The 21,492-nt window shown below is 39.6% G+C and overlaps 1 protein-coding gene across 1 annotated transcript in view; it reads right to left on the bottom strand.

Moving 5' to 3' along the window:
* Window positions 1–21,492, bottom strand: part of ARHGEF28 (Rho guanine nucleotide exchange factor 28) — a 128,850-nt gene that overhangs the window by 31,248 nt on the left and 76,110 nt on the right. The window contains exons 11-29 of the mRNA XM_084305513.1: window positions 21,173–21,474; window positions 18,151–18,346; window positions 16,785–16,896; window positions 13,916–13,996; window positions 12,890–12,929; window positions 12,531–12,654; window positions 10,979–11,111; window positions 10,566–10,621; window positions 9,017–9,068; window positions 8,426–8,573; window positions 8,200–8,318; window positions 6,468–6,608; window positions 5,746–5,996; window positions 4,708–4,830; window positions 4,222–4,339; window positions 3,058–3,312; window positions 2,015–2,091; window positions 1,137–1,315; window positions 414–508 (exon numbers count right to left, since the gene is read on the bottom strand). Of these exons, the coding sequence (XP_084161639.1) occupies window positions 414–508; window positions 1,137–1,315; window positions 2,015–2,091; window positions 3,058–3,312; window positions 4,222–4,339; window positions 4,708–4,830; window positions 5,746–5,996; window positions 6,468–6,608; window positions 8,200–8,318; window positions 8,426–8,573; window positions 9,017–9,068; window positions 10,566–10,621; window positions 10,979–11,111; window positions 12,531–12,654; window positions 12,890–12,929; window positions 13,916–13,996; window positions 16,785–16,896; window positions 18,151–18,346; window positions 21,173–21,474 (2,602 nt within the window). The remainder of the gene's footprint in view (window positions 1–413; window positions 509–1,136; window positions 1,316–2,014; window positions 2,092–3,057; window positions 3,313–4,221; window positions 4,340–4,707; window positions 4,831–5,745; window positions 5,997–6,467; window positions 6,609–8,199; window positions 8,319–8,425; window positions 8,574–9,016; window positions 9,069–10,565; window positions 10,622–10,978; window positions 11,112–12,530; window positions 12,655–12,889; window positions 12,930–13,915; window positions 13,997–16,784; window positions 16,897–18,150; window positions 18,347–21,172; window positions 21,475–21,492) is intronic.

Here is a 21,492-nt window from a genome sequence, read left to right on the forward strand (position 1 = left end):
ACAAGGAAGTGAAATTTGTCTTGATTAGTGATATTTTTAGACAAAAATAAAAGCAGCAAAGGTGTACTGCCATAAACAAGTAGAAAAGTAGTTACTGGAGGTTTGAGGTACTTCCACAAATAGGAATCTATCTGACCTTGATGCTGATCTGCAAAATTTAGCGCTTATTCTGAAATAAGCCATTTTACCTTTTCTTTTGTACTCACAGTAATGTAGTAAAAATATAAAGTACTTGGAAAAAAATGGTTCTTTTTCAGGCAACTCCCATACACAATCAGACAACCCTAGCTTTCTGTGCTGTGACTCTGCATATTAAGCCATTCTGAGTGCATCAGCCAACACGTGAATGTTATTCCTTCATCCTAAACTCTCAGGACATGGGAGGTCTCAGAGTGGCAGGAAAGGTACCGCACCTTGATATTTCTGAATTCTGGATGCTTTGGCCTCAGCAATACGTCTGTCCTCATCAGATTCATTCATTTTTCTTCCCTTTTTTCCCTCCGGACATCTTTAGAGATGAAACAAAGGTGGATAAAGCAAAATCTGAACATTTATAATTATCTTCAGTACAGCCTTGCATTCATAATAAATTGCACAACACCAACATCAACTTTTGCTCCAATCCAGCAGCATGCCATTTGCCTACTTCTTTAAAAAGCAGTAACTGGGTATGAACAATACTGAAGGATTCCTTTCAATCCTGATAAGGTTACATCATGCAGTGAGTGGGTGGCTGGCCCTCCTGCAGGTTTGCAGCTCCCACACGGAGCAATGCTTTCCCTGCCATTCCTAAGGAACTAATACCAAGGTGTAATTGGGGATTTATCCAGAATGGATGTATGGACACTTGCAGAACTCAAGAAAGCATCCAGTGCCAAAAGGAAAGGTGAGAGAAGCCTAAAATGACAGGTGAGGACATCTAATGGGGAGCAAGAAAGGTCTGTAGGTTCAGTGGTAAAACAGAAGAAAACGGGTAGTTTGGCAGAAGTGATAGTGAGGTTTTGGTGTTTGTGAACCCAGCCTCATAGGATAGATCCAGTGCAGTGCAGAAGAGAGAGCACGCTGCAACAAATACCCGAATGACCTCCTATCTGCTTTGGACTGCCAAGGTGAAAACCAAAAGCCTTTTTCTCTACCTTTCCACTGCATCTTGAATATGCCTCATCCAGCTGTTACGTTCCTCTTTGGAGCTGGTATGAATCTCATACATTTCAGGTCCTGAAGATGAAGCGCTGATCAGAAACATCCCCCTTTCTTCATTGGCTACTTCTCTTACTATGAGTTTCTGAAGACAGATAACTGAAGGCTTCCGGTCCTGGGGGAAACAGTCACAGTATATTAAAAAAAAATAAATGGGTTTCTCATAAAATACCATACTTTTATAATAAGGCATATTTTTGAATTAACTGAACTAATTCTCCTACTGTTAAACTCAGCCTATGCATGTTCTCACCAAGTATATGGCTGCAAAAGATGAGTATTCAGACATCTTTTTAAACTATTTTTGTTAAATACCTTACAGTATTCACAAACAAGTAAAGCATTGTGTATGCGCTAAAAAATAAATCCCAGGGGATCAATGATACTGACACACTGTATTTATATAGTATTTATAATAAGTTTGGGAACTTCAGTCCATGACCTTTCATATATTTTATGCGTATTTACTACTACATTTGCAGTCAAATTATTCTTCTGTTTTGTTTAACAGAACCAGAAGTTAAAATTTATTTTAGATAATTGAAAGAGCCTGCTCTGCTTCCCATCCTCATAACCACATGAGGCACATCGCTAAACATCATTCTGTTGTTTTATCCTTCTTCTTCCCCGAGATTTCTTAATTTTGAAAATAAACCACGTTTTCCATATACTGGTACATTACCGTTCTGAATATACTACCAGGATTAAAGAAATAAAACAATATTTGAGAATAACCTAGAAAGGGTCCTCACATTTGAGAAATACACAAACAAAAATGTAATGTATATATTCAAAAGTCTGGTAATATACTTACAACAGCTGCAAAGATGTATTTTTGATCTTTTTCTTGTAAGAACAGCAGCACATCAGTTAGAAGCAGAGCTAAGGTGTCTTAAAATGAGAAAAGTAAAAGATTTTTTTTAATGAAAGGTTATACTTAACACTATACTTAATTTCTTCTTTTATACTTTAAAAAGGAAGAAATCCTGTTCAATAAGTCTACCTCATAATCCTACAGTAAACTAAACAGGAAATAGCTGGATTGCCCTATGGTCTGCACAAAGCAACGGCAAGACATAACTTTGTGCCTCCTGGGAAAGACCCCACTTTCTACTATTCACCCTCCTGCAGCACAGTGCTGGAGCACTGTCCCATGGAAAGCAGAAACCCTCACTCAAACATCCCCCCACATTTCCCAGGCCACTGACAGGCAACCTGGCAAAGAACAACTCACACAAATTTTGTTTTGCCTGTAGCAGCACAGTATGAAAGCATTTCTGGAGTAATAGTGAGGAGATAGCTTTATAAATCTTAAAACAAATACTAGTAAGTTTAAAAAAAAGACAATCCCAACATATGATTAAAGTGAAAATCAGACTGTGAACTTGAATGTAAAAACTGGGCTCTGGCCATATTTGCCCTCATGTTTTCTTTTTCACTGTCTGTGTACCAGTACCACCGAAGAACCGCATGTAATTTTAATGCCTTATTTTCAGTAGTCAATGCTGTGAAGAATATAAATATGTAAGTCAAGAAGCTACTTCACGGGATGAAGCTGCAAACTGTGGGAACTAAAAGAAGTGTCTGGAAGAAAAAATGCAACTAATAGTAGAATGTACAAAATTTACAGTTTCCCAGGCACTGTAGGCAAACTTGTCATTTTAAATATACAGGGGATTACCTATAAAACATGACAGCTTTTGGAACTATTCTTCCAACAATATTCTCACTACCATTCACCCAAAAATCTGTGTTTGCAATGCAGTGTAACAAAGTACTTTCATTCTTAAACCAAACAATCTTTATATGTTACTTGCAAATAAAGAGTTAGAGAACTTTACTGCTAGGATGCAATACCTTTGAAACGACCTGTAGCTGTTTTCCAGTACACTAAACCTTCATGAAGAAGTATACTCTCTTTTCTCAGTAAGTCTTGCTTCCTAAAAACATAGCCGCTCTTCAGCTTTGTGTATGTTTTGTTGTCAGTCCGACTGAGAATTTCCAACAGCTTTTGCTTTTTCTCATATTCATTAACTTTTAAATCTACTGCGGCAATTATGTCCTTAATTGAATGAAGGGCTTTGCACAGGTCTTTATGTTCTTCTGTTCCTTCTGTAGGAAACAAAAAATAAACAAACTGATAATAGCTGACATATTCAATAGAAAGTATTATTCCTTACTTTCTTGGAACTAATCAACATGATGCAAGGCTTAAATTGATAAATATGTCATTTTAACTTGAACGCAGTAATCAACTTACTAGAAATACTAGAGATATCTGCCTTTGGTTTGCCTGTTAAAAGATGACGGGTACCTCAGATTTATTCATCAGTCAAAACTAAACATTGAATATTTCTGACATATTTATGAGCTGTTAGCATCTCTCTTTTTTTTTTTTTTTTTTTTTTTTTTAACTAAGTTAAATCATATATTACTCTTCTGGTTAAGAGTTAAAAAGAAATTAAAATAGGATTTCAGGGATTTCAAAGACAGTTTCCAAGGAAATTTTGCAATTTTCTACAATATAGAAATATTGTATAAAAACTTTCTGCAATATTCACTTATTACCCATTTTGAGGGTAATATCTGTAAGCTTCTAGCATTTCTAACATATTCTACAAAACTGCAGGGTTATTCAAACTTTTGTTTGAAAAGCCGAGCAATAATTTGCCTAACTTTACAAGATCCTTCACTGTATCTCATTTTGAAGAACATGCACATACTTGCCTGAATTAATTCACATCCTCTATTCAAGATCTTTTGCTAAAACATGTTCTACTGGACTTCTAGGACTTACCTCACTGGAATCCTGGAAATTTTCACATCCTAGCTTTGGCAAAGACTATGTATACTAGACACACACTTTAGGTGATATTTGCCTGAACAGTAGTTACTTACATTGCTGTGTTTCTCTACAGAACAGTGAATTTCATTCTTTGTATAAATTGTATCAGTGCATATTCCTTACATTAGAAATGCACTATGATTACAGATGTGAAGCAACACTCAGCTTTTATTCACCTTTTGTGTACAGCAATATCCTTTCAACCAGAACAGGGTATTTGGTGATTCGCTGAGTGACAAGCAGAATGCACTCAGGGATTCCTCGGCGTCGTGCCAACAGGTTGCTGTTCCTCAGCTGTACAGACACAAATACATACCTTAAGTAGTAAATGCTTATCAAAGCACCAACTGACTAATAAGAAATATGATCTCAACATGCTAGACTAAACTGAAATGAAATGCTGGGTTACCTGAACCATCCCCAAGGAAGATTTGTTGCCCTGAGGGATGAGGTATGCTACAACAGAAACACGTATGTGATATATACTGAATGCCAAAGCTTTCATACATTTGAAAGAAAACTGTAATTTATCAGCTCACTCATTAAGAATGAAAAAAACTTGACATTTTTATTGACTACTAAAAGAGAGATACTGAATATAACTTTGATCCTTAAATTTTAAATGAAGGCTACATAGGGATCACGTTCATGTGGAAACATACCTTAATAAAATTGTGAAATTTCTTGTTTTGCTGCAACTCTTTGAAGAGACTAACAGCTTCTTTCTGATGGCTGCAAAATTCCCCATATATTTTCTTCATTTTGGTTGCATTTTCCTCTGAAAACTGAAGAAATTAATAATTAAATCATGCTCAACATCGCAACTAACATAAAAGTATATACCAAGGATTAATATATTCTGTACATACTCAGAACCTCTAACTTCTATGCTACTTGTTTGTCAAGTTCTCTGAATGTCACTAACAGGGTCTGTCACCACAGAACAAAAAATGGGCTAGCCATTTTAGGAGTAAGGAGAGGAAGGTAAGCTGTAGAGGGCACAAGTGTGACAATCCTGCAAATAATGGCTAGACCAACTAGTATAACACTGCTTCCTTTGCAAACGTGATCCCTTTGAGGCTTATTTGCATTCATCTGATCTCCCCATCACTTATAAAACAGATATCAATAGTTCAGCTTCTTTAGTTCAGCAGGGTGAGAACTGACTGCCAAAAGGTGAAAAGCTGCACTCATTGCAAGGAACCAAACTGCTGGCAGCAAGCAAGCAGAGTTAGCTAGCAGTACTACAGCTACCATAAGCACATGTGACGACCCCTCCTCTAATGAGCAGCAACCCGAGATACACCACACCAGACCACTTTATGAAATGAAGAAATGAAAGGATAGTTTGTTTTCCATGATCAATTATTCACACTTCTGCCTAGCTGTTAACAAAACGAACTCATTGCTACTGTTTGAGCAATCCATGGGAGCAGCTTTTTATCATGAACAGAATCTCAAATTCATCACTTTCTTTGTCACTTGTACCATGCATGTACAAGTTCGTCCACCTGTTATCAGTTACCTGTCAGTAATTATTTTCTCTCATTGCTATTTCACCCTGCCATAACCTTAAGGGGACATTGAATTTAATAAGGCAACATTAGCCCTCTTCTCATCCCCAAAAAAAGTTTCAAACTCAGTAAATTGTATTTGAGAACCCTGAGTATGTGAAGGATTAACAGAGCTGATGTCTCTACCTGTTGCACAAGGATGTCTCCAATTCTACTGATTACAAAATTACGGTCATTCCCCACTTCACATGATTCCTGCCGTCTCTCTCTCATTCTGAAGAAGAATTGCTTGTGGATCTCCAGTAGCTCATCTAAGCAGGGGAATATCTTATTCACTGTGTGGTGGTCCAGCTGTAGTTCTTCTTTCATTCCCTTCCTGAATATTTCAGACATAATGAACAGGGTATGGATGTGATGCACTTCTGTTTGCACCAGCTCTGCGGCATAAAAGAAAACAGTTTAGTGTAGTAATCACCTGAACATTTTAGACACCTTCTGTGATATGTTATATTATATATCATATATCGCACATAATAAATTTTCCTTTGTGAGCCTCAAACCTAATAGATTATGCCAGTGAGAAGACTTAATATATTGAGCTCTAATGCAGCTTTCTCAGTTGTACCCCACTGAGCATGCTAGGATAGCAACTGATTAAAATGGGAACTGGATGAGGTCTCTTCCAACCTCAACCATCCCGTGAACAGGGTAGGCATGTCTTTGGTAAACAGTACGCTCCTACATTTCCTTAGCTCTAGAATAAATCATAATCTGTGACAAAAATGTTCTTTGAGCCTTATTATTCTAAATTGAGCCATTCATTCTTCCAGACATAAAACGTCAGGTTCCCTAGTGCATTTTCTACACCCAGTTGTTTCCAAACTTACACGAAGCTTTGATATACTGACCAAAAATGACGTCCTGCCTCTTGATGACATCCTTTTCTTGCTTGTGATAGAATGCTGGGTCCACAACAAGACTCCAGGACTCCGCTTCAAACTCTCTTGCATCTGAGCTGAGGTCAGTCCATTGAGACGAATCCACATAATCTGCGGGAAAATGTGTATCTCATATATACCAGCTGTATGAATGTTAAGGGACACTCCTTTGCACACACACATCTATTTGTAAATAAAGGGGACAAATCATCAAATCATAGGAATTAACTTTAAGCAACTTCTGCAAATGCTGGCAATTGGTTTTATAACAGAAATGCTTGCCAGATGTCAATAGCATTACTGTAGTATTGAAATGCAAATGTGACAGCAGGGGAGAAGAACAAACAAACAAAATCTTCTCAGATTAAATCCTTTTACCCTTTTTCACTTGAAGAAACCTTTCAAATTTAAAAATAAAATCCATCATTTTCAAAAGTATCTGTGATTTTGGAGGATCACTATTCATTTTGCAGATGTCCTGCATAGCATATCCACACTACCTTTTGTGAAAGGATTCCCTTCATCTTTGAAATTTAGCCTCTCACCTACCTACAGAAAATGCCTATATCTGTTCACCTCACAAGGATGTGTATCCATTTTGGAGGGCAGTTTACCAGTGGGAGATAAGATTTGGAATCATAGAATGACTGAGGTTGGAAGAGACCTCTGAATACCATCAAGTCCAACCCCCTGCCGAGTAGGATCACCTAGAGCACACTGCACAGACATCCAGAGAGGTTTTGAACATCTCCAGAGGAGACTCCACAACCTCTCTGGGCAACCTGAGCCAGTGTTCTGTCACCCTCTCAGTAAAGAACTGCCCTCTCATATTCAGCCAGAACCTCCTTTGCTTCAGTTTGAGCCCATTGCCTCTTGTCCGGTCACTGGGCACAACAGAAAAGAGACTGGCTCCATCCGCTCAACACCCTTCCCTCAAATATTTATACTCATTGATGAGGCCTCCCCTCAGCCTTCTCTTTTCCAGGCTAAACAGGCCCAGTTCTCTCAGCCTGTCCTCATATGACAACTGTTCCAGTCCTCTCATCATCTTCATAGCCCTCCTCTGAACTCGATCCAGTAGCTCCATGTCCTTCTTGTACTGGGGAGCCCATTACTGGACACAATACTCCAGGTGTGGCCTCACCAGAGCTGAGTAAAGGGGAAGATCACCTCCCTCAGCCTGCTGGAAACACTCTTCCAAATATACCCCAGGATACCATTGGCCTTCTAGGCCACAAGGGCAAGACTGGAGGCTACTGGGGAAACAGAAGGGATGTAGGTTTATATTTTCCAATGTATGTTGACAATAGAAACAATTAGGTGAGTGCAGAAAGAAAGTATATTTTTTCTGCAAGGATGCCAAATATATTTACCCTATTTTTTTCCAGTAGCAACACCATACAAAAATATTCTAAAAGTTTTCAAAGATTTAGTTACCAGGAAGAAAGAAAAAGCTATATTTTAAGACTATTGTGTCTGATTGTATCACTTTAATGAAGGACTCGGTTTTAACTAGCAAAAATAGGTTGCTCGTCTTTTATAAGCACCTTCCTGTATCAACTAATTATATAGGAATAATGATAATAATTAAGTGATATTAAAGTAATAATAAATAATATTAAAGTAATTAATTAAAAATAATGACCTATTTTGCTCTTTGAATATAGGTTATAAAAGGCAACATTTGTATAATACTTCTCACCTTCCATCATAAATGTATCTGTTGAAGAAAAGGTCCCTAATGCCTGTAACATCTCCTCAGAACGCGACTTGGACCTCCAGGTACTAGTCTCAGAGTCTTCCTCAGGAAATGGCATAGATCTTCCATAGCAGGGGAAAAGGAAAAAAAAAAAAAAATTAATGGATGCAATTTTCCCAGAAATGCTGAATGATATATTTAGCAAAGAATCTTGGTGGCTACCCTCTACCTTTCAGAACTGGCACTGGGAACACTTTTGGACAATAAGTGGGACTGTGGCAAGGCTTCCCTCCACCCAGCAGACAGTCCAATAGGCACAGAGGAAGAAGGACGCACAGAGAACAGCACAGGCTGTGGAATATCTCCAAGCCGTGAATCTATGAAGCAAAGCACAAAATAGCATTTTGAAAATGTATAGCATATATTAATAACATAGTTAAACTAAAATGCTCTCTGGTTTTCTTGTAGACCCATACCAGGTACCAGGAATGTCCTCCCAAACATGGTGCAAGACTGTAATATTCTACCACAGAATATAAAGAAAAGTCTCCCAGCAAAGTAGAATAGCTCCAGTGTGGTTACTATTGATAAGAAAACAGTATCTAATCATACATGCTCTCACATTGCAACCTGAACACCAGAAGACCCAAATATCTATGCATATGGTGAGTGACAAAAGCACAAGACAGAACTAGCTACTTCTGATTTCCATTCCCATGAATGATGAAGGACAGTTTCTGTTGTCATTCCCCTGATTTTTTCAAAGAGGCTTAACTTTGAAGTGCCACGTTTACACATCTTAGCCTACAAAAATACTTACTTGCTACACCAGCTTGGGGCTTGCTTTTGTTATGGTACCTCTCCTGGGATTTCTGAAAAAGAATTATTTTTGAAATAACAATGAAATCACAGCAGACAGATAACTAAATAGTCAAGTTAGTAATTCACTTACATATAACATCACACAAAAGGGCTTCAAGAAAATGGTCCTAAATGATGTTCCTAATTTCAAAAAATATCAAATAAACCTAAGTCAAAATAAAACGTTATTTGTACTACAATACAAAACTGAATCTATTTATACCAAAGAAAATTACTGAGCTACTATAAGCTGCTTTTTATGTATCAATATTGCCATGAAGGCTGCAAGAAAAGGAGATCATCTTCAGGGCTTTATATTCAAATATACTTGAAATACTTGTGGCAGGATACTGCCTGAGGAAGTCTGGGCTAGGTGTCAAGAGGCAGAATCAACCATCCTTCCAAAATGTGCTTTGCAAAACCTGTCATGAAAGGCTGTTGTGCTTAGACATGTATTTCACCTGAGGTGGTTCAGTGAATGTTTTCTGTATCTCATTCTTGTTGAGATGAGTCAACAAGAATGGTGTGGAAAGGCTCTTGTCTCCTCTTGACAAATAACCTATCAGTCCCAATAAATAAAATTGCCAGTTCAGCTCTCCTAGTGTCCTCTAGTTGGCCAGAAATGTGTGCTATAACATGAGAGCTATAAACAAAACAAATAAAAATACCTGTTTTACATCCAGTTTAAGCCTTGTTTACCCTGAAGACTCTGTGTGGAAATATTCTTCCTGCAAGCCACCATGATGCAAAACCCAGCTACACCAGAAAGACACACTCCAGTGATTTGAAGAATGACCTGCATCACTGTGGCACACTTCTTTGCTAGACCCGTTTTATTCCATGCGGCCAATGACCTTACACATCTATTTTTGAAAGTGACATATTTCTTGTGATAACTTCACCATATCTGCACACCTACTTAAAGGGAAGCAGCCTGTATATTTTCTAGCCCTGATTTTGCTCTGTCTGCAGTGGCAGCTGAACGCTGGGGGCGAGTGCCTAGACAGGCTGTGGAGTCTCCCCAATGAGAGATTTTCCAGAGCACATCAGAAAAACATCTGCCAAAATTGTTAGCTAAAGGTCAGCTTGCCCCAGAGTAACAAGATGGACTAGGTCACCTCCTGAAGTCCCCACTGCTTTCCATTATTACACACATGTAGGACCCCATTTCTGCAAAAGGGATGTCCATGACTTTGGGCAGCCTTTCTTTTTAATCCCTTTGTGTACCCTCCAGGCACACCGTTTTCCAACTTGCCCTTGCAGTTCTTAAAAAATACAAATAACACTTTAAACTTATTTTTGACCCTCTTCTAGAAATTCTGGTTCAAGCACAGAGCTTTCTGTGTTGTTCACATTAGACAGTTTAATGCCCTTGTAATGCTTTGCATACATATATAGCATTAGGTCTGCAAAGGCTTCCTGTGCTTTCTGTTTTTTCTTCACTTTGTTTCTAAACCCCTTGGAAAGCAAATATTCTCTAAAGAGAACAGTGTGGTGTAGGAAGTTACCTTGGTGCAAACAGGAGCACACTCCTTACAGCTTTTATGGACAATCATGTTGCAATCTGAAAGAGAAGGTACATTTCAAAGCCTGATCCTGAACAGGGTCCTCAGCCTGCAGATGATGTTATTCTGAGGCTTCATCACTTTTCCTCGTTCAGATCCCCTTACTAAAGTATACTTGAGGCTGCTGTGATGCTACAGCCGGAAGAAGTCTCTGCCTGGAGATGACTGTGGTCCCTTCTGAAGTTTTCATCTGCTGTCCTTACCCCCTTCTCCCCTGCCAACCTCAGCCCACTACATGAAGTAGGTACTTCCAAATCTAGGCAAGGTTTCTTTTTGACATAAAACACTGAACCAGGATCTCCAAAGCAGGTTTCAGAGCACTGCAAATTCACACACAAAAGCTAGCAACTACTTACAAGAGCACTGAAGGGACTCCTTTCCTAGGAGAGCCTTTTCGCAGGCCATACATGGCATAACTCCTGAGAAAGTCCCATTTATAAAATTATGTCTGTTCAGTTTCTCTTTATCTTTGGTATCTTTATTTTTTGTCTTCATCCCCAACAGCACAGACAAGAAAAAAAAAAAAAAAGGGGGGGGGGGAGAACATTAGGAAAGAAGATAAAATGATTCAACCTTAGAAACACTACAGCATTCTCTTAAGAGCAAAGGATCTTAAAGCATTCATTCCTTGTTCTGGAAGACTTATAATACTATAACATATTATTACATCTGACATTGTTAAAGTTCTAAAATGATGAAGGCATTAATTTCACTGGCAGCTAGGCGAGAAAGCATTAACACAAGGAAGACTGGCATTTAAAAACCTGCAAAAAAGAAAGGGCCAGAAAACAAAATTTAAGAAGTCTTATTGACTTGCCACATACAAAAAATATTTTTGTTTGTTTGTTTGTTTGCATCTTCTTGAGGAGTACAGGCAAACTCATGCCTGTGCAGTTAAAGCTGCATTCACATAATCTTATGCAAACTGTCTTCAGATATTAAATGACATCGGAAATAACCTATTTTCAATAAGTGTTAATGGATTTAATAATTTTTGACTATTTTTACAGTACTTCTGTTGGTGTGAGCATACATTCCTCTGAGCACTTCTGGTAGTCATGCTTTAGGAGACCACACAGAAACACATTCATGTATGGCTGCTGGACTGGACATATGTGTTCAGAGCCAGCTCTGCCTCATGGGAAGATCTCACCCCAGCAGTAGTTTGCTAACCATCTTCATACCCACATATGTTAGGATATCCTGGGGCACAGCAGTGTGCATTAGAAAGCCTGCAAAATTGCTGAAACAACCCACAGGCCAAATCCACCCCTCAATCTTTTAATTGATGCCATTCATCTACACTTCAGGTGTCTCAAGATTAAACCACAAACATTGTCATCTACCTTTCATAACACGTATGTTTGACCAAACAGGCCTTGAATCTGCACCTCTTTAATGCTAAGCAGCATTTACACATACAAGAAGTACCATTAACTTCAAATAAAGGAAATTCAACTGATTAAGTGCCCACGTACAATGACTAAGTGCCCATGCTACAGACTTGAGCACTTATTGAGAATGATTACAAGAACAGGAATATATCTTTTAATTTTATTTAGCAGAGAAAATTATTTCTTAAAGGTATTTCTAAAGACATTTCAACTTGGGCTAAACAGTAAAATGAAATTATTGATAACATTGAAAAATGGCACCGGCACCAGTTGATGTTGTTTTGCTAATGCTATCATTTAAAAGGAAAGCTGTTTTTCTAATATGAAGGCCTTTTGAGGGTATTCTGCATAAGTTTTAAAATTACAAGATAAAGACTGATGTTTCTTCCTATTACATGTTTTTTGCAATAAAGAACAAGCTATGTCTACATAAAAATTTAGATTCTCATCTACAATTAATTTAATCACAGTGACATAATTATAGATAATAATATAGACATAAATCTCAAATTACCTTGCACTTATTCCGCGAGCTAGTCATTCTGTTCATTAGAAAGCTGAAAGTCCGACTCACTTTACATTTTTCAGGCTCTGCTTTTGAAGGAACAATATACTTATCCCATTCCTCCTCCTGAATCCTAGAAACACAGACCAGCAAAAACAACTCATCCCAGTGGGAAACAGAGCAGAACCTAGATGGGGGTTGCTTCATCTGACATTTACAAGCTACAGCGTTTAATTCTGGTTTTAGTTCTCATTATTACAAAGATGATAAACACTATTTATTTTTTCCCCGCTCGGCTCCCTAGGTGGCAGCACGCTTGCACAGACCCGCTCCCGGCTCCTGGGACCCGTGCCCGACGAGCATCCTACCTTTTCTCCCGGGAGTGCTCGGGCAGGCTGTACGCTCGCTCTGCAAGACACAAGCAGGTAACCAACATCAGGCTGGGAAGACACCACGTTTACGGGAAACACGCGACCACCACCGGGCCGTAAGCTTGTCATTAAGCGCTTGCAATGTCATTTTAAAATTAGGGAAGCAAAAACAAATAGGTACATTAGAAGCAGCTTTTTCTAGGATAACGCCGCTGCTGACTGGGCTGCGGTTAGCTGGTGGAACCTGATAGAACTGAGATAGACAGGTATCAGCAAATGCCAGCCTCTACAAACAGTCTTAAGAAAAAATAAAAAATATATTTTTTTTTCTTAACAACCCAGACTTGAATGATTCATACTCCATTTTGCTTTTTAGCAGATCTGTCATAATATATCTTCATGATATTCTTCTAACATTCACAATTGCCTGTTTAATGCAGCTTTATCTAGAACACTATTAAAAAAAAAAAAAAAAAAAAAAAACACCTTTTCCTAAAGAGGAACAGTACTAGCCTATGTACTGCACAGACCATGTCACTTTTTAAACGTTTACACCCTGGAAAGAGTGGAGAGGTCTCAAGGAGACACTTTTCAGCTAACTACCTAGAAAACAAAAATAAATAAATAAGTAGATAGATAGATAGGTAAGCTGGGTTGTTTTGATAAATTAGAATTTCCTCTACTATTTCCATATGAGAAGTAATTTAGTTTTGCAGAGATTACTTGAAAAGTATCAGAAAGATACTTAAACAGCTAACCTGAAGCATCAGACTGTGCCATGTTTAAGGTTAGATACAAACTTAAACATGCTCCACTGAGTCAGCACGTCTTCAGACAAACATGTAGTTCAGGTTAGCGAGAGCCAGAGTCAAAGAAGCAGCGAGACCAAAACAGCATCTCAGTTAGCTGCCAAACAAAACCTGTGCAGCAGGATGCTTTCTGAAGACACGAAGACCATGGTGCCCAAGGAAGATGAAGGCAGCTTCATGCAAAACAGCGCTGTGGGGTTGTCGTGGTACTTACTACAGGGGTGGAGCAGAGACACTGACTTAGAGAGTGTAAGAGCCTGAAGGAGGGATCGACCACTGTTCATGAGCACACCATCTACAGAGCAGGGACAAATCCTTTACTGTTACGGCCTGGTAATACCTTCTTGAATAAAAACAGGCAGCTGTTTTAAACCTAAGCATATCAAAAAGCTTCCCTCAGAACTAGATGGGGATTTCCCATTTTTTCATCATATTTGGTGTGAGAAAGACCAGCCTGTTGCCATCGTGCATTCCTCTCTTTGGCTTACACCTCATTGCCATGTACAGGGTCAGCAGTGCCTCCCTCTGGCACAGCCAGGCCCTGAGTGAGATGCCTCATGAGCTGGCAGCTGGGCAGAAGGGGCAGGTTTCCAGCAGGCAGACACCCAAATGGACCTAGACACAGCCCCTCTGTAGCCTGCAGAGTCCAGGATGAGTTAGTCCTCTCATCCATGGCCCTTGCTCCCAGCAGTTGGTGAGTGCAGAGCACACTACATTTGCAGTGTGGGCTGCAGAGCAGCTTTTTTCCAAAGGAGAAGGAGAAGGAGAAGGAGAAGGAGAAGGAGAAGGAGAAGGAGAAGGAGAAGGAGAAGGAGAAGGAGAAGGAGAAGGAGAAGGAGAAGGAGAAGGAGAAGGAGAAGGAGAAGGAGAAGGAGAAGGAGAAGGAGAAGGAGAAGGAGAAGGAGAAGGAGAAGGAGAAGGAGAAGGAGAAGGAGAAGGAGAAGGAGAAGGAGAAGGAGAAGGAGAAGGAGAAGGAGAAGGAGAAGGAGAAGGAGAAGGAGAAGGAGAAGGAGAAGGAGAAGGAGAAGGAGAAGGAGAAGGAGAAGGAGAAGGAGAAGGAGAAGGAGAAGGAGAAGGAGAAGGAGAAGGAGAAGGAGAAGGAGAAGGAGGAGAAGGAGGAGAAGGAGAAGGAGAAGGAGAAGGAGAAGGAGAAGGAGAAGGAGAAGGAGAAGGAGAAGGAGAAGGAGAAGGAGAAGGAGAAGGAGAAGGAGAAGGAGAAGGAGAAGGAGAAGGAGAAGGAGAAGGAGAAGGAGAAGGAGAAGGAGAAGGAGAAGGAGAAGGAGAAGGAGAAGGAGAAGGAGGAGGAGGAGGAGAAGGAGAAGGAGAAGGAGGAGGAGGAGGAGGAGGAGGAGGAGGAGAAGGAGAAGGAGAAGGAGAAGGAGAAGGAGAAGGAGAAGGAGAAGGAGAAGGAGAAGGAGAAGGAGAAGGAGAAGGAGAAGGAGAAGGAGAAGGAGAAGGAGAAGGAGAAGGAGAAGGAGAAGGAGAAGGAGAAGGAGAAGGAGAAGGAGAAGGAGAAGGAGAAGGAGAAGGAGAAGGAGGAGAAGGAGAAGGAGAAGGAGAAGGAGAAGGAGAAGGAGAAGGAGAAGGAGAAGGAGAAGGAGAAGGAGAAGGAGAAGGAGAAGGAGAAGGAGAAGGAGAAGGAGAAGGAGAAGGAGAAGGAGAAGGAGAAGGAGAAGGAGAAGGAGAAGGAGAAGGAGAAGGAGAAGGAGAAGGAGAAGGAGAAGGAGAAGGAGAAGGAGAAGGAGAAGGAGAAGGAGAAGGAGAAGGAGAAGGAGAAGGAGAAGGAGAAGGAGAAGGAGAAGGAGAAGGAGAAGGAGAAGGAGAAGGAGAAGGAGAAGGAGAAGGAGGAGAAGGAGGAGAAGGAGAAGGAGAAGGAGAAGGAGAAGGAGAAGGAGAAGGAGAAGGAGAAGGAGAAGGAGAAGGAGAAGGAGAAGGAGAAGGAGAAGGAGAAGAAGGTTTCCAACAACACAGGGAAATGTCTAGCACTGACAGTCCTAGGGGGAAGGGAGGAGAGAATGGACAGGATGTGGGCTCAAGCCCAGATTAGGTTGGAGCAGGTAAGGGTGTCTGGATGAAACTTAATGTTCTGTGACACCAACGGTCCCTTTGGCAACAAGGTCAAAGGTTTTAACTCTAAGCACACACATTACAAGGTTCTGCTTATCAGTCATCCTCTGCTTCTGTGACATACTTTATTTATTTCCTTCTGCCTTGCATTTTCAAAGACTTTTCACTAATCTGTAGGATACGAATGGTTGCAAATACATAAGCGGTGTGACAAAATGCAGCACAACTACATGCTGCAGCACACAGTACTCATTTCAAGGGGACATAAAATCTTACTCAGAATAAAGCATGTTAGAAACAATTTGTAAGACATTACAGGTTAAGCAGAAAAGTCATTTTGACAACACCGGAATAGAATGTGATGTTCTTACAGAATTTTTCCGTGGGAAAACACCTGTTCACTCATAAATCTGACAGCTCAATCTGATCAGAAACAGGCTGAGCCCAACCCTCAGCTTGAACAGCATGCAGATGCCATACGCATGAATCCCCACCAAGACACCTCCAACTTTGTTTGAAGGAGAGGGTGGGTTCTGATTATGAAAAAGACCACAAAGCCAACAATTTTAGAGATTCGCCAGGATCTAAGGGAAACTGGGGCCACTCGCCTTCTCCGACTCTGCTTCCGCATCATCTTTAGCCTTCTTTCAGTCTCTGTTGGGCACACAGCAGGAGGTTAGGGTAAGGCTCATTGGAAAAGAAGATTAGTGTCTACATTACCTTTTCTGACTAATGGTCTCGCTGTCCCAGTTCACATGTCCTCCTAAGAATCTGCTGCTGTATTGGGGGACGGCATGAGGAGGTAGTACATGGGAGAAAAGCAAGGGAAGATGGTACAGGAACCTGAGGGCAACTAAACCCTTCATTCACGGGCACTAGTGAGGTCTATGAGTGCATGGACCTTGTGCACACAGGTACCGAGGGGACACAACGGGCCTGAGTAAAGACATCAGCACTGGGTCTGAAGCAGGCAAACATGGGTGCAGATGAAAAGCAAGAGCAAAGCTGGCACTGACCTTCATTTGAATCACCAACTGTGAAGTCCTGAGGAATGTAAGGTCTTCCTAATACATCTTTTGGTGAGGAGCAGGAATAGGAGCGTGACCGAATTCCAGAAAGTGAGCATTCCTACAACAAATTGCAGCAAATGAGAACCTGTATCGGTTTGAAATTTGCCAGCAACAGAACCAAAATAAATCAGTGGCAACATTTCTAAAAGAGACAGTTGACCATACACATATATTCACTTGGCTTCATTAAAGTCTTAAATTCAAGTACAGGTTTTGTCTACTTTGAATTCTTAAAAGAGCCTGCCTGGGTGCAGGTTAGACTAAGAGGAAGCTTACATTTTTCTCGTTTGGTGGCAAGCACCATCCAGTGTTGTGCACCATTACATTTATCTGATGACCAAGTTATGTTTTTTTCCTATGGGAACCACTAATTCTTTGTGGTTTAATACCATAAGAACATATCATATAGACTAACACCCTGTCCTGGTAAGTAGTGATAAGTCTCAAAAGAAAGCAGTTAGCTTCTTTCTCCTTTTCTCCCGTACTTTTTTGATTGTGCTTGAAAAAACATTCTGATCCCCAACTATGTCAATGATATGGCTTGAAAGGAACCCCCTCTGATTTTTGATGCATCATTTAAATTTCAAGACAGGCTATTCCTAAACTGCTTATACTGCTTTTAAAAGTCTCCCTAACAGAATTCAGCTCTTGCTGGACTTCTTTTCTCCCTTCAAGTAATTATTTACTGAAGGTCAGATAAAACTACAGTTTCACAAGTAGCCTGCCTAATAAAATATAAAGAATCTCTATGAATATAGAATAACTCTGTATATGTGTCAGATATTGACAGAAATGGCACCAAGGTCTAACGAAAATAAATGTAGCCAGAATGCTTTAGGAAACTGTAACCTGGAGGACAGATCTGCACTGGTCCTTGTACAAAACCCAGCTGACCCTCCATGAGTCTAGGAATTGTTTTATGGTAGGCAGCAGACTGGATTTATTCTTTACAAAGCTGTTACCCTTTCACATAACTACAGCTGGTTAAACATTTTCTAACTCAATATATTTTGGTTGGAAAATGCTTATTCACTTAACCTGATCTATTTCCTCTGAAACAGTTCTGATAAATGATGCTTTTCCAAAGGTGAAGGCAGTCTCTGGTGACCCTTTCCCTGTGCTGCTGACAAACCTGGCCACAACCATGGAGCCCCTGCTCCACATCCCTGCCCATGCTGTTCTCTGGAGAGACTAGCAGCTGTGACGTCCACCTGGGAAGTGAATTTTCACTTTCAGATTTCAGGAGTTGCTTGTATGTTTTCAGTGACTAACTTAAAAGGATGACAATCCACATCAAAACAGTATCACATACCTTGTTTTGCAGACTGGTGGATAAGGAAAGCAATTCTGTCTGGTTGATATTAAAATCACTGCTCATCTCAGAAGACTCTAATCCATCTCTGCTGCAAGCCTTCACATCTGAAGGTCCGAGGGGAAGGGAGGAAATGTGGGGTCTGTCCAAAACACCATCATTTCCGCTGTCTACTTCAAGGTCATCAAGGCTTGAACTGAAGCAGACAACGAAGTCTTTAAGTCTCATGGATTTTATGAATCAGTCTCAACCTTAATGCCACAAAGCAATGATACGTCTGCATACTCTGATAAATGACAACCCAAGTCACACTCTTGAGTACCCTCACATTTTTTCAATCACCTGGTCACTTTGCACAGGACTTATCTGACCTAACCCAGTGGATCTGCAGTACAGATATTTGCATTGTCCAAGTCACCCAGATTCCCACCACATTTAGCCACCTCTGGAGAATGATATTCAGAACCATGATAGTTATCTCCCTTAAAAGGAGATATTTTGTTCCACACAAGTACCTGCCAATCTACATAAACAATAAAGAGAACCAAGACAACTAGCTCAGATCTCAGCAGGAAGATACATAGATGTGTGGATTTTGCTGTGTGCCTATGTGCGCATGTGTGTTTATGTAAACCATACCATGCGGCTACTCACAGAAGTCTTTTCTACACCTGTGAATTGATGGGGGATGGAAAAGAAAACAGAGATCTGAAGGAGGGTCTGAAATAGTTTATGAGATTAATTTCAAAATATATACATTTAAAAGCATATGTAGGTAGTGAGGCAATGGAAGAGGTTGCTCAGAGAAGCTGTGGATGCCCCATCCCTGGAGGTGTTTGAGCCCAGGTTGGACAGGACTTTGGGCAATGTACTCTAGTGGAAGGTGTCCCTGCCCATGTCAGAAAGTTGAACTAGACAGTCTTTAAGGTTCCTTCCAACCCAAGCTCTACTGTGATTCTATAAACATATTCAAAAATCTCTGGCTAAATCAATATATCGAACATCTAGATAATTTGATTGGCAGGGGTTCCTGTACAGAATAGGACAATAAGACTTCTCAGCAGCATCAGGCTGCAAGAGGTCTCCCACGTCAGGTCACATTGGCTGCACATGTGAGTTCATGGTCTCTTCATCAGTGCTACTGGAAAGACTGGTTGACTGCTTGCAATAACATTCCAGCATTTTTAAGTTATGTGTGGTATTTCTAAATAGCCAGAGTTTCTACCAGAAATATTAGCACAATAACTCCTTCCCACACCACTACAATTCATTTTGCCAAAGGAGGAATCTATCAATACTGTCCAAAATTACTTCCTTATTACATTTCTGAAGACCATCTTTCACAATGTTTCCAAATAATATCATATGTGATTTCTCAGAAATGTTATTCAACCATATTATCAGTTATTGTCATGTTTTAAAACTGGAAAAGCAATACATGTCTATGTCAATAGGCAAGCAGTGCATGTCTTACTAGGGGTACCTTAGCCAGGAATTTTTTCTGACATAAAAAGATGTTTTAAAGATCTACTAACTAACTTGCCACATCACCCCAGATCCTTCAAGGAAGATGCCACTGAAATTACATACTGATTTTTCTCATTTTATGTACAATATTTGAATCACTTACACTGTGGATACATCAAGGTCAATCACATCTCTCTGAAAATTCATATAAGCTCTTAAAGCTTATATATAGCTACCTGACCTTGGTCTTACAAAGTCAGGAATAACTAAACAAGTATAGGAGAAAGAATGCTTACGTCAGAAAGGCAGAAGAAGATTATTTATGGTAGTGTGCATTTTATCCCCATAGCTAGTAAAACAGAAAGGTCTGAGAAAGATCAACTTTTAGTCTAATATTTGTTGCCTTATCCGTGCCACAATATTCCTCCCAGTGGGATTTTATAGTTGCTTAAGGAAAGAAAGACTATGACAGAGAAAATGTTATTGATCACTTTGAATCATATTGATCAACAATGATGAATAGCCTCTACTGCTCCCTTTCCAAGTGTTTTTACATAGATATGGTGCCCTATGTCCAGTTAGTCCAAACACTCCTGAAAAGTAGAATACAAATTCAAATTTACTTCTGCATAAGAAGGAGTGGACTTCAGGTCTCTTCTACCCAGAGCAGCAATACAGCATTTTTGTTGTTGTTTTGTTGTTTGGTTGGGTTTTGTTTGTTTATTTTTGGTTGGTTGGTTGATTTTTGTTGTTTTGTTTTGTTTTTGTTTTTGTTTTGTTTTGTTTTTAATTTTATTTTGGTTTGGCTTTCCCTACGGTATTAACCAATTGCTAAAAGCAAAAATGATCATTTCTTCTCCAAAGTTCTCTCTGCATTCCTGAAGCCAGTCAGTTCCCAGCATAACCAGCATAACCTAAAGCCATTTGACGGAGAGTCCTCAGAGAACTGGCTCTGCTGGCCTCACACTTTTTGTATCAGCACAAGAGCAGAAAAGTCTGAACCTATCAGAAACATGAACTGTACTGTGTACTATGTATTTTGAGGTTAAAAAGTATATGAATTCATGAATATGCTGTTCCTTCCACATATAGGTGCCAAAAAGAAAAGACTCCTACAGAATTCAATGGATTTTGAACTATTCCCTTAATGACAAATAGTCAAACTATTCCCAAATAATGACAAAAAGTGAGAAAAACTCAGGGTGAAATTGCAATTTCTGACAAAAACACCATAATGGAAACTTACGGTGAAAAGCTGATTTTTTTTTCTTTGTATATTACATACAAGAAAAAAGGTTAAAAATATATAAAATTTGCATTAAAAATTAATCTGCTTAGAAGACACCTTTTGTTTGTAAATAAAATAAAGATAAATAAAAGTCTTCATAACTACCATATAAAAACAGATCATTAAGACAATTTAAATATCAGTTAATGAACAGTGATTTTACCTTGCAAAAAATATTTATCACTACAGATTCTGCCTCATCTTATAAAATAAAAGATTACTGTAAACAATTCTTACTCTGGCCATATTATTGAGTCAATTCCATACCTTTTTTCTTTCATGTCAGCATAAAGTCGACCTCTCTTCTTAATTAATGTCTTGTATGGAATGTCTTGTGTGGAATCTGGTCCATACAGATCAGAAGGTAAAACAGTATGCCTTAAACCTACATTTTTTCTGTTTTTTACTGACGTTTGATTTCTTTCATTGGGATCACATTTATATTGGTCATTCTCCTCCAGAGACAGAGTCGAAGAGCTCTTTGCCACTGATGCTGAGTTGGTGGAATTCAAACATGTTTCACTGCTGACACTATCTCCATGAATGGAGTTCATCTTTGAATCCCCAACCTGCAGAGGAAAAGCAAA

Source organism: Netta rufina, assembly GCF_964035555.1.
Source record: "Netta rufina genome assembly, chromosome: Z".
Lineage (NCBI taxonomy): Eukaryota > Metazoa > Chordata > Aves > Anseriformes > Anatidae > Netta > Netta rufina.